The 14,207-nt window shown below is 41.3% G+C and overlaps 1 protein-coding gene across 1 annotated transcript in view; it reads right to left on the reverse strand.

The window, feature by feature from the left end:
• Positions 1 to 395: 395 nt before the first annotated feature.
• Positions 396 to 14,207, reverse strand: part of LOC144472577 (discoidin domain-containing receptor 2) — a 185,828-nt gene continuing 172,016 nt past the window's right edge. The window contains exons 5-9 of the mRNA XM_078185791.1: positions 10,391 to 10,846; positions 3,598 to 3,805; positions 2,290 to 2,841; positions 1,686 to 1,783; positions 396 to 563 (exon numbers count right to left, since the gene is read on the reverse strand). Coding sequence (XP_078041917.1) covers positions 396 to 563; positions 1,686 to 1,783; positions 2,290 to 2,841; positions 3,598 to 3,805; positions 10,391 to 10,846 — 1,482 coding nt within the window. The remainder of the gene's footprint in view (positions 564 to 1,685; positions 1,784 to 2,289; positions 2,842 to 3,597; positions 3,806 to 10,390; positions 10,847 to 14,207) is intronic.

A 14,207-nucleotide genomic window follows, 5' to 3' on the forward strand; every position in this document is an offset into this window, starting at 1 on the left:
TCTTTTCCTCCGGTTCCACTTGTTAGGTTTTTCGCTAGGCCTTCAGCATCCATTGTTCGATAACAGCTCTATCGTAATAAAAAAAAAAAAAACGAAAAAACGGAAACGCGATTGGAGCATAGTGGAAAGAAAAGCGACCGAGCAACCGATCGTTTACAGCGTGTTCACGTCGGTTAATTTCGATCGGATTATTTACAGATCGCGTCTCGGCGACGCGCGGGTCCCCCCTCGTCGTCCGATCGTGTCGATTCGAACCCGCGGGGGGCGACTTCGTGGATGCTGAAGGATCGAGATTTTTACCGCGCGCAACTTCTCTACGTCGGGTGCACGAAAACTGTCTCGTACCTTTGATCCAGCGGCGTGCGCCGCGTGCGTTCCGCAGGGTGCAGGGCTTCTTACGCGTATCTGTGCAACGAGTGTTCGCGGCGCTTGCTTCCCCTGCGCTCGCGCTCGCAAATTGGCTCCGGGCTCGGCGGGTTCGAGTACGTCAGATTGCTGGAACCTCGAGTGGGCGGCGCGCTCATCGGCGGCGGGGGCGGAGGGAAAAAGCTCTGCAAGCACGCCTGCCGCAACAGAGAAAATTGAACGTGTTACTTTCCGGATGTGGAGCCTGCGCGTTTGTCGCGCTTGTTAACGCTGCAGCCTAGGCTTTAAGACGGAGACCGACTTTTCAGATGAGCCTGCTTCAATTTAGGGAACGGTCTTCGAGTTTTACAAGATTGCATTGTGAACTGGCTCGGTAAATGTTCAACAAATTCTGAAGGAAATGTTTCGACAAACATAATTTTGTTTGCAAGATATTAATCTTTCGCCTTGGACTTTATTTGGGAACAATGCGTGTGCAGACAATTTAATTTAGCTCAACTCTGTGCGAGAAATTATCACAAAATAGAACTACAATATCTTCATTTTTATTTAATATGTTTATTTAAACATGGACATTATTTCATTTTAAATAGGATAGATGAATAAGGTAATGATAATATTAAATAAAAATCGAAATGTATGCAACAAATTTTTTAAGATAAATGAAACTATTATGAAGAAAATTTACGAACTTTAAAATCGTTTCTAATATTGTTTATTTGCTAGTGAATCATTATGAACTAGAATCAAACAATTCTAGAGAAAAAAAGAAGGCCAGAAAATGTATAAACATTGTAATGATCTTTTTTTACAGTTAGGAGAAGTTTACATTTACAATATTATTTATGTTGAAACCTCGATCACTCCAAACGATTGTTGGAAGAGTTCAGATCATAGAATAATTCCTTTAGTCAATGCTAAATTAAATCCTCACTGATGTAAAAAATAAATTCTATTATTTATAGCTCAACTCAAATTGTACAACTCAAATTGTGAACTATATTAAATCCAACACGAAATTCAAACGCTGAGTGTTCGAATAATCAAAATTCTACGATAATTTAAAATACACATTTACATAATTACAAGCGTTTGTTTGAAAATGATATAGAAACTTCATTACGAAATGAATTTACACAAGTGCTCGCATTTGAATAACAATAGTAATTAGATTTTGTCACGACTGATCTGATTGAATAGCGGATGAAACTATTTAATAAATATCTCCCGCAGCGGCGAATACAGTTATAATGATGTGAATGTGATTATGTGAATTATGGTTGAACGTTATGGTTTAGAGTTGATTAGCGAATACTCACCTTTGCGCTACCCCTTGATGAAGACTTCGAGAATACGCTATCCTGGTCGCTGCTTACACTAGGCACGGGCATTGGTACTGCGTAATCGTAAGTGGCATCTGTCAACATATTCAAATCGTATCTTCTTTAACTATACCTTCACACTAGTTCGGCAATAAATATATCAAACCAATTAATTCAATTCCATTTAATTATTATATCCACAATTATCTATTACAAATAAATGCAGAGATCACATAAAAATAACAGACGAAAATTTAATGAAATCTAAGACATAAAATTAACACTAAGCCAATAGAAAAACCTTTTCTTGTTCTAAAATTGCTAAAATTATAAAGACTCTCTTATAAGACGTGATTGAATAAATGTGTTAATTCAAGCAAGGATTCTAATAAAAAATAACGGTAGGTATAAACGAGTAAGATCTTCTCGTTGTTATAAATGAAGACAAGCAAATTAGTACTAAGACACGGTGGTTTTACGTTTAATGAGTGATTTATCGTTAAAGAGTTTTCACTCGAAGAAGCGTGCGAGAGATGCACAGAAACGATCAGAGCAGCTCGGAACAAAGGAAAGATTGAAATTGCAGACGATTAGTACTCACCAGACTGTTCAACGCTATCATGGAGATCCTTGTTGTCTAGAACAACAGTACTGTATCCATAGTAAGCTGCGTGAGGCGGTTCCCGGTACTTATTCTCGTGGAAAGGTTCCTGGTACTCGTCGAGCCTGACGTCTCCCAGCAAACGATCGTTCAGATCGCGGGGTAGCGTCGTCATTTTGGTTCCGGCGTAACGGTCATCGAGCTCCTCGACTCTGTAGGTCATCAACGAGGGATCCTTCTCCGTGGTGCCGTACGCTGACTCCGGGGACAGGTGTTGATGATTGCCCGAGGGTATCGCGCTCTTCGCGCCTAGCGGGCTGGCAAAGTTCTTCCTTTGCCTGTGTCGCGAGACGATCAGGAAGATCGCGACAGCGAGCAGGAGGATCACCGCGGTTAAAACGCCGATGATCACTGCCATGTAAGTGGGATCGTCCTGTTTTACGACCGGCACTTCGGCTTGAAGAGGATTGTCACGCGCTGAGATCCGATCCCGCAATCTGGGCGCCTCGGTCGTGGGCGGTGCTTCGGGGGTGAAGTTGCCGTGAGCGACGTCTGAAAATAGCAAATCGACGCCTCCTCACTGATCTAGCCAACGTACCTCGCGGCTGAGCGAGTTCCAGATGAACTGGCGCTGCGTGTCGCGCAACAACGTTTGTCAACTTTTAAACCCTTAAGAGTCAGACTCGTGGCGACGGTTTCGCACATGATCTACTCGATACGAATGTTATTTGCTTCTTCTAAATCGAAACCAAATTTGATTCTTAATATCTAAGTATGAAACTAAATAGAATTGTACAAGAAACAGTTATTGTTTCGTTTTAATAGGGAAATCATTGAAAATGAAGAAATGCTAACCAACGCAGCTGTGAAAGAAATTCTAGTGCAAGGGCCAATATTTCCACATCAATTCTGGAATGAATTTATTATCGAATCGAATAAAACTTTAACTACGCCTAACATCGTCGAAGTTACATTCTTGTTTAGACTCTTCATAACGACAGAATTTCAGATTTTGCTGATATTATATTCCCAAATGTAACTTCACTAATTTATTTAGAATAGTGTTTGCATGCACGCCACGCAAAAATTAATGTTGAGTCGAAGGATCGGAAAGGGGTCAAAATTATGAGACGCTATGTACATAATCTTCAACTCTTTGCAGTTGTTAAGTTTATAAATAGATGTCATGCTGGTTGGAATGAATTAAATAGCTTTGATGGTTGAGAGTGGGCATAGGACCGCAAAGAGTTAATTCTATATTTAAAAAGTGTAACAATGTACGTTTCTGAAAATAAATATGACACTTACCGGAATCGAAGGTGATCTCACTGATCATGATCCACCGAGAGGCAAAGCTGAACCTCAATTTGACGAACTTGCCGATTCGATGATGGAGCTTGATCGAGATGTTCCTCGAGTGTTCGAAGATTCTGTCCTCCATGTACGAGTAGACGATCGGATCGCCGGTATAATAGCGACCACCGACGCTGAACATAATACTCGCTTCGGCAAACACCTGCAAACAGAAGAGGAGTGTCTTCTTCATAGGAAGTCTCATCTCTCTCAGGTATATCTATTACGTTAATTATGCTATATAAACTTAAATAAATACAATATATTTAGATATTCATATTGCATGCACTATGCACAATATAATATTTATTGTACAGTATAATTTCCAGCATTATTTGCCAGATGACAATTTATAAATACGATTTTTGAAAAATATATTTCGCAAATAAGCATACGCGTACGTATTAAATCTTGAATTGACATTATCGAACAGAACCTAACATTATCATTGAATGTCTCTTCTTACATCGAGTGCAGTAGCATCTCGAGTAGGTATGTTTTCTCAAAAGTTCACGCGGGTGCTATCGAATTAAAAATCGGAAAATCATTTCAAATATTTCATAACTCTGTTTTCAATACATATATCCAGGTGTCTTCCAACATGTACACATAAAAAACTTTATGTAGTTGCTTATTGGATGCTACGTTATTTCCCCTTTCCCCTAGCAGAGATATCCGAGTCGCACTCCACGAATATCCTAGCGTGCGAAAAGGTTACAGCAATGAGCGAAACTAATCCGCTCATTGTACGCACTAAACATGATATACCGGCTAATACTGTGTATTAATTATATGTATAAATCAGCTTCTCGTAGCGCGAGCAGAGCCCGTGGGCGCGAACGGGGACCGCGCCAGGGGAACCAGCTGGATATTAATACATCCCCGCGAATCCTCTTCCACGAATATCCGACCAACTATTTATTACGGATGTAACGAGCAACTTTATAGAGGCAACACCGGGTTGACATCGACGACTCCGATAATTGCTAGCCTCCCGCGGCTGCGCTTCCAGCGGTCGTAGTCGCGGGGAATGCTAATTCCGCTCGAGGAAGGCGCAAGATAGTTACGCGCGTAGAATACCGTGCAGCCCGGAAACGAAGAGTAGGAAAGCTCGGGCTGGAAGAGAGGTTGACGCATCGGCGGGCGAGAGCAAGCACGTCGAAGCGGGCTGAACAGTGGTGCGGGTGGTTTTCAGGGGGAGCGCGAGAGCGCGAGAGCTTGGAAACGGAGATTACAAAGCTGAGATTATCTAACTCTCTTAGCCCCAAAGACGAACGCAACGGCGACGCGTATGGATTTTGAAGGGAGCCACGGAGCATCGAAGCCAGCCGACGACGGTCTGCGAGAGTATGAGGAAGCCTAAGAAGACGGAACCGGGCGGCCACGAAGCGGCGGCGCGGGGCGGACAAGCATGTGGGACAGACGAGGAGCGAAACCGGCGATGCTTTGAAGTGCTGTCTTTCAGAAGACGTGTCCTATCCGCGCGAACGAGCGCTTGTTAATAGGAGGGGACGTTTAGGGGTGGCTGCTGCTACCACCTCGCCGTCGTCTCGCCCCTTACCTCCGGCCTTATACCTCAGTCATAGACTGCCGACTTGCCAGACTGTCGGTATTGTATTTGAATACGTGGCGTATCTGCTCCTTCGGCTCGTTGCTTGCCACCATTGTGCGTGACAGAGAGAGAAAGAGTACAGCGAGCCCAGACTGTTTCTCTCTCGATCCTCCGCGAACCTTCCTTACTTCCTTCCTCCCTTCCCCCCTTTCTCCCTCCCTCCCTCCCTTCCTTCCTTCCTTCCTTCCTTCCTTCCTTCCTTCCTTCCTTCCTTCCTGCCTTCCTTCCTTCCTGCCTCCCTTCCTTCCTTCCTCCTTCCTTCCTTCCATCCTTTCTCCTTACTTCCTCTTAACTTCCTTCGCGGTCTCCCCACTCAACAACCGAAGCAACCACTCGTCGCTTGCGCTGCCCTTGCCTTCGCCACCTCTCGTTTTCTGCCTCTCCACGGCTCTCAATCTTGCCCGGTCGCGGGCACACAATCGAGCCCCGAGCTGGGTAATGAGGCGCTCCATTCAAATAAATCTTGATACCGGCGAGCAGAGTGTTCCGAGGCCCATTACATAGAGATTCGCGCATCAAGCGACGTCGCCCCGGAAAACTTATGTTTTCTGTAAGCTGACGGCATACTACAGCCTCGGGATCGTTATTCCCCGATCGCCGAAACCGTGGAACGACGGTCCCTGGTGCTCGACTAGATTCTTAACTCTTTTGCTAACATTTTTACTATTGGAATTTTTAATTCTCTGATTTGTCGATTTTTAATTAGCTAGTTAGCAATGAAATCGGTTTGTTAACTGTTAAGTTGGTTGACTAGTTATTGGTTAAATTAGTTGATTAACCAAAATAGCTATTTTGACCAGCTGTATTCCCATTCTATATGACTTACTGCAATTTGTGCGTATAACTGTTACACTTTTAACAGTCTCTTAAAAGGGTCTTTAACCCTTTGCAATCGAAGCCATTGTAATCGTAAACCAAAAATAATTTCTCTGGGTGATACTATTTCTATTTTATCCGACATAGTGCATTTTCTGCTGGCGAAATTGATTCTTGCGACTCGTACCAACAGTTTCGTTGTTAACAATCTCCTATACCTGAACTTTGTTGCTATAAAAATTATTTTCAAATTTGATACAATAACTTCAGCCGGCCTCAGAGTCACGACTCGAGTGCATATAGTTAATAATGTTGAAATTATTTTGCTAAGATTTTGCTAATGAAAGGGTTAATTATTAATATTATTGGTTATGTGAAGTATGGAAATGTGAACATTTGGATGATAGTAATTCAAAGATATTATATGACTACGTAGTTCCTCGCATTTAATTTTAGTAAGACACTGTTTGGTTGGAAAATAATAAGTTTATAGCATATAAATATTTCATCTGGTTTTAAATTTGATATATTAGACACACAAAGTTTAATTTCTCTGTCATACTTTGTTGAATCTCTGATACTATACCGTAAATGCAGAACAGGTAGTTGCCTTTCATCTGACTGAATTTATAAGAAAAATGATTCATAGTGTAGTCTACAGCATCTAACAACATATTAGGTGTCCTAAATACATGTTCTCACATATTGAGTTAGATAAAAGACAATTACTTATAAGACAGCGTCTACAGTTGTTGATCTATTATATACGGTAGTAATTGATCATCTTCCTAAAAAATTAATAAATACAAGCTAACGACTTCGTCACTTAATAATAATTAATAATTTGTCGAGGATAAATTACATCTTATTCTAATTTATATTCTACAACTACGTAAATAAATTAAAAACTAATTACGGGTTTTCGATCTCATGAAACTTGATCTACGAATCGCAACTATACCAGTCAATAATTCCTGCCGCTGTATAAATAAGATAAAAGTAAAACGTTTCTTCAACCTTGTCCAGGATTTCTCATCGGCGCGCAAAGACGGCGAAAGAAATCGGGAGCGAGGTTGGCGGCGATTCGACGAGAGAACGACGGGCGGCAAGGAATTCCGCGTCTTAAAGTCTGCTCCTTTCGCCGCGGATTGTTTGTTGTTCCGAGCCCTTTTCGCCGCTCGATTATGGAGCAGAGGTCTGGCCAGGGTAATGAGGGGTTCCATTGAAATAAATCTTGATACCGCGGCGAGGCCATTATATAGAAATTCGTGGCCGGAAGCTCGCGGGGCCGGAAAATTTCCCCGAGAACGGGCAACACCCAGCGCCACCACAGCCCCTAGGGCGGTCGCGACCGTTGTTGCCACCCTGTAAAATCGCATCGCGCCCCTCTACCCCCTCCACCCGCCCGCCGCGGCTCGTTTCCTCTTTCTCTTTTCATCCGTTCGCGAAACCCAGGGGCCCGGCCGTTGTTGCGCCTCGTTACCCATCCTACGGCCGACCTTGACTCCGCCGTGGAAACTGGATTTCATGGCGTGCACCATCGTTTCGCCAACCCCGATCCACCCGCGCCCAACCCCCGGCAAACCATGGATTAAAGACTGTAGCGAGATCTTCGCGCACGTTGCGCCACGACTTCTCGCGCCTCTCGCATTTTTTCGCTCTTCTTTGTTTCTTTCTCGTGATTTCTTTCTATGTGTATTTCTCTCTCATTCTCTCTCTCTCTCTGTCTCTCCCTTTCCCGTAGTAATCTTTTTCCCTCTCTGTTCGCGTTGGCGACTCACCGCCGCGGGCTCTTCCAATTTCCTCCCTGTCGCGCGCGACCGTCTACCAGAGCATTTTTCGCGTATCCTCGCGGATATTCGGCGAACGATCAGGGAGGAAATTTGAAAATAACGTGAGCTCGCGCTCAAAGAGAGCGCCGATAAGCAGATTACCGGGGAAATTCTATCCCCTAATGGATATCCGTAACAAAGGGAAGTCGAGCGAATCGATTTTCGAATTAGGAAAACCGACCGAAGACGAAGCGGTACCGTTTGCGACCGGGATCTATTTCTAGCTTACCGTTTCGCGAGTTTCGTGCAAGCATTTTTGGAGATTGTAAACTGGAGATCTCTATTTGTTAGTTAAACAAAGGAAGATATGCTGCGCTCAGTGATATAAACATTATTTTTTAGCATTAAGAAAATATATGAATGTGTTCTAAATTTTAAAAGCTGCCTGATTCATGCACTATGAATTGAAAAATGCATTAAAGAAATAAAACTAAAAGATTTTGCAATTCGTGTGACTTATATAGTCTGGAAATTGTAAACTGGAGATCTAATTGTTAGTTAAACAAAGGAAGATATGCTGCGCTCAGTGATATAAACATTATTTTTTAGCATTAAGAATATATATGAAGATCTTCTAAATTTTAAAAGCAGTCCGATTCGTGCACTATGAATTGAAAAATGCATTAAAGAAATAAAACTAAAAGGTTTTGCAATTCGCGTGACTTATATACTATACTATGGAGAATGCATTTAAAAAATAAAACCTCTAAAAAGATTTTTACTCTTGCATTATAGAATGAGAAATACATGAAAATATTTCAAACTGAAAGATCTTGAATGCTGTCCAATTCGTGCGCTATGCAATGAAAAATTCATGAAAGAATGTAATACCAAAAAGTGGACCCGTCCGGTGTTTGTATCAAGGTCTCTCCATTTGTTTAATTTAGTAGATGGAAATTTCATGGAATCGAGTAATGGCGGAATGGAAGTATTAGCGGCGAAAGTCAACAGACACCGTGCTCTCGAATAAGCGAATGCTGTGGAAGGTAAGTACGTGACTGTTCTCGGGGCCAAAAATCTGCCCGAGGGTTTATTCGGTGGGGGATAGGAAGATCACGACCCGCAAACGTTGGGGAAGGCTCTGGTTTCTGTTCGTTCTGCTCTGCCTGCCAAATCACGACGCGAAATCGACCCCGCCACAGGTTACACGGCAAACTTCGTTACTGCCAATAATCATCGAATCAAACGTGAGAACTGGCGGGGGCACCGTTCCCCGAGCGCGCCGCCGAACAAAGTGGACAATATTTTCCGAGCAAATGGACGATAGATCAATGTTGCATATTGCGGACTCGATAACAGCGTGTCGAATTGATATAGTAAGCTACATTTCATTTTAGGGCGACGTAAATCCTTTGATCCAATATAAAGTGTTTTCTTGAATATGTTTCATGGAAATTCCATTCAAATATATTCGGCCATGTAAGAGCTAGTTCAGCAAGTCGCGTAAATCATTCAGTATTATCTGATAAATAGGTGCTCTCGAACACCCTCCCGGGTTTAAGTCCATCGGGGGCTGTTATAATTTTCTTGCTAGCTTCTATCGATGCTGCTGCCTTTTTTTTTTTGCTTTCGCTCTTAAGGTTAACGAAGCGAATTATTAGTAAGTTTGTTTAACGAGATCTTGAAGATTTCTTAATTTTGTACGATCTTCAATACTTTAGGGTTTTTTTAGGTTTTAATACTTGATGGTTTATCGTTTATCTTGTGTATTTGCAGTTTGAACGCAGTTTTATAAAATCCATCCATGGCTTAAGGTACTAAAAAATATCATTGTTCATTTTGTCTATTAGATGAAGAGATTTATTTCACTGAAGATGTAAGTCTTGTACTATTTTGAGTCATCTCAGAAATTAACAAATTATGTATACTTAACACAGCATTTCTGAGAAATTTTTAATCAATAGATATCCTTATTGTATTAAAATTTATTACAAAAGCTCCAAATTCAATCCTTCGACGGAGATCTGTTTTATATGAAAATAAACTGTTGTGCTTGGATCGTTCTAACAATATCATAAAATATTTATTATGACACTTTCAAGTACACGGGACTTTTAAAAAATATTAAAAGACTTTATGTTCATTAATGTCTCGTAATAAATGAACGATAATTAATGTATAGAAAACGTTGACGATCATTGAAAATTTAATGAACTCGAATAAATAAATTTATCGAATTTGGAATGATACCTCCTAACCCTTTTAACCCCTTGCTGTATATTAACAAGTCAAACTCGTGGTGGAGATTTCTAGTAATAAGCTATTAGATATGATTATTAATCCGCTCCTTTAAGTCGAAATTAAATTATATTCTCACGTCGCTAATATTTAAACATTCAAGTAGACGTAATCGTACAATAAATATAAAGTTTCTTTCCCTTCCAAGAAATTCTTGCTATAAGTTTTATATAAAGTTTTAAACATTGCAATTGTGAAGAAAATAGTAACGCAAGTAGCTAAAAAAAAAAATTAAATATTTAGAACTCACCTGTACATCCTTGGTGAACTGATTATTGCAGTAAATGTGAACGGCAGAGAACTCCCTGACATGATCGAACTCGAACTTGATTTCGAGAGGATGGCCGGACCTGGTGTCGTTCCTCCAGCCGACCCATCCTTGGCCCCGATCGTAATCGTAATAGCTCATCTTGAAGTTATCCGGGCCGATCTTGCCGTCGGTCAGCTGTCCAAGGCCGCGCAGAAGCTGGCCGTCCCAGTAGCCGTCGTAAGTCGCGTCGAATAACTCCCAATTGCCGCGTTTGTCACCCTGTGGCATCGAGTACGACACGATGCCGTCGTTCCACGGGCAGCCGTACAATTCCACGCGCATGCAGACGGTGCGCCGATGATAACTGTACGGCAAGAAACGAACTTTGCTTGCCCACATAGGCGGCTCCAATTCGTGCTTCGACTCCAGGTAGGTGTTCGTGTTCCCTTTGATTACCTGCGACAGACAATGCAGAAACACTGGTTACGTGATATGCTCGGCAATCTGTCCGGCGATATTGATTCTCTTCAACGTGACACGCTTCCAACTTTTCAGAAGATAAAATGGTTTTTTAGAACAGGATTAATTTAATTTAAAAATAATTCGGTTGTACGATATTATTAATATTATATTATACAATATTATCAATATTGTATTATTCAAAATTATCAATATTGTATTATTCAATATTATCAATATTATATTATACTATGTTATCAATATTGTATTATACATTATTATCAATACTACATTATACAATATTATCAAGATTTCATTAAACAATATTATCAATATTGTATTATACAATATAATCATTATTATATTATACAATATTATAAATAAATACTTATACATTATTAGCACATTGGAATTTGAACTCTTTAGTTTTAATTTAATTAATTGAATCGTTTTGACTTTGTGGGAATTTTAGACGCTTATTATCGGCGCTGAATGTGTTAACAGAGTTAATAAACTTTTACAAACTCGTTCTCTATTCTTTGACTTATTGTTTATCGTACTTCTGTTAAGAAAGGAAAATGGCAAACAATAAATTGTCGCCGTGTATTTGTCCTTTTATAATAAACAACTTTCGTTCGAAACACTTTTTTATACGTGAAAAACGCAACAAAAATTAAGGTGAAAAAGTTAAATGACTAAATCTATATACTGTTTGAACGAGCTTATTAATATGCAGTACGAACTGATTAGAATTTAATTGCTAACTTTAATGGTAAATTTCAGGTTTCTGTATTCTTTCAACAAATTCGAAACCGGCAAAATGACAATTTAAACCCTGTTCCTAACACAACATGCACCACACAAATATTTCAGTTTGATAAAAATCCCAAAACATCGCGGCAAAAAAGTGATCGATTTGGCGTGGAATAACCCAGCTACAGGCGTGTTCTATGCAAATCCGTGCTCGATGCTTCGGGGAAGTGTCATAAATATATTTTCAAATCACGATATCGAAACCGCATGATTTCAATGATAAAATAAAAAGTCGAACATTCAGCAGACCACAGAACGTTGATATCACATATCGCATCGCGATGTTACCTACAAAAGTAGAATGAGAAAATACTTTAACGATATATATTATACTACTGACCACACGGTCGGCGCGTTCGAAGAATATTCTTTAAAGAAAGATTACAGTATTTAAGGAACGTATTAAATTTTACGGTCGAGCAAAGTGTAAACACTCGTGGCGGCTAGAATCGGCGGCACAGCGTTTAAACATTTTTCTGTGCAGCAATTTCCTCGTTCGCGTCGACGACGGTGGGGATAAGTACGGTTTCGGAAAGGTATCATTAAAATGCCGTAAATCATCGATGCGCCAGGTATCAATAATAAAGATTCGGACATGACGCGTGTACACCTGTCGGGATCTGCGGAGCGCGATAAACCACGGTCCGGTAAACGGGCACACGTGAGAATCTCGTAGCAGCGGGGCCGGGAAGCGCTGTCAAGCTGGTAAGTGGAAAATAAGAGGTCCTTTGTTTCGAAGGGACGACCCTCGACGACGCCGTCCGGAGAAATTCCCGATCCTCCTCCGCGATACACGCGTGTTTCGGCCTTCGGGGTCGCGGTCCGCCGGCTGAATAGAACGCGCGTTGTTCTATCCGGGAACGCGTGAAACGAGAAATCGCGGCGCCGTGGTATGCCCTAACGACTCGTAATAATGTTCCTAAAAATATTTCTGGCTCCTCCTCCGCCGCGGGAAGAACCTCGCCGCACGGACAGGACAGAGACAATATTTCAGGCCGGATAACATCCAGTTACATAGAGGACGCATTCTAGCTTCGTAATTAGACTGCGCGTATTTATGCGTGTTTAGACTTTCGGCTGTCCTTTTTGATGATTAACGACGACGGGAAATTTACAATGGCTCCGATCTACAATCCCAGAATTATGTTATGTTTGATCGTCGTGCACGGGCGTCACGAGTGCGTGAAATTTGCTGGCTGGCGACCGCCTTTCGGTGACTTTTTGCTTCGTAAGTTGTGTCGTTTCTTATCACGCATCGCGCGGATCTTGTTCAGAAGATAGGTCTTGTAAGAGGTATACTCTTGGAAAAGAGATTCTCTTGCAAAAAATATTCTCTTGGAAGAAATATCTTCGTGCAAAAAATATACTCTCGCAAAGCTAAAATGTTCATTCGGAGCCCTTAAAAACATTTTTAGGTGCACGAAGAACACGTTTCGAGTACGAGTAACTTACAAATATGGTTCTTGGAATATCGTATTAAATCATCAAAACTGTTTGGACATGTACAGACATCGATTAAAAGAGACTATAGTAAACTTTCTACTATAATAAACTTTCTTAAAGTAAGATAAAAATCATTATTCAACAAAAAGATTAATTTTATTCTTTTATAATTTTCTAACCTCATGTCTTCATTTTATCTTTTACTTCTTTTATCTTTCTTATATATCGCGCGCATTAAATACAACAATATTCCAATACGATCAACGCTTAACTTTGAATTTAATAAGATATTTATTATTTATTTACTTATATTTATTAAAATACCATGTTTAATCAAAATGTTAACAATATATAAAGTTTTCTAACTTTGGTCGATAAGAACATTTGAGAACGATAAAAAGATGCAAGCGAATAAATATATAATATACTAAAAATACGAGCAAATAAAGCTTATATTCGTCGAGCTCCACCTAATACATGAATTCACAGCAATATTTTACCTCGTTGACGCTAATGAGTACTCGACCGACTAAACTTTACGTTCGGGCGATTGATCTCAAAGCCGATAATCGAATTGATCGGTGCCCAAGTTGCAGACCATTATGGCGAGCACTTCAACTTTGATTTGACCCGGTTATTATAATGGCCCCAATATAATCCGGCGTAGAGCCGGTGAAACCATTAAAATTAGACCAGTGTCAAGAGCCCTATCATTCGACGCACATCGGAGTGACATCCGTTTCTGTCGGACATAGCGCGCGCGCGCGCCGCTGTCCTTCGTTTCGCGAGCGGAGCCGTTGACTTTTTTTGCCATTGGGAAGTCAGAAACACGATCGCGCCGGAAGGAAACACGATTAAAAGATGAACGTCGTCGTCGCTCGCCGGTCGAACGAGAGAGCCGAGCACGTTCCATGGCGAGGCGATCCAGTAATTGGGACCAGTGGCTGACACCCGTTTTATTTGCGCTCGTTATTCCGACCGCGACGCCGCTACCTGATGTTTAGCACATCGAAAACGAACGCGCGGAAGGGGGGGGGGCGTTCGCTTCGGTGCCGGGCCGGGACCCGGTCTCTGTCGGGCCGTGCGCGGGCCGGCGAAACGG

The sequence above is a fragment of the Augochlora pura genome, chromosome 7, assembly GCF_028453695.1.
Source record: "Augochlora pura isolate Apur16 chromosome 7, APUR_v2.2.1, whole genome shotgun sequence".
In the NCBI taxonomy this organism is placed as follows: Eukaryota; Metazoa; Arthropoda; class Insecta; order Hymenoptera; family Halictidae; genus Augochlora; species Augochlora pura.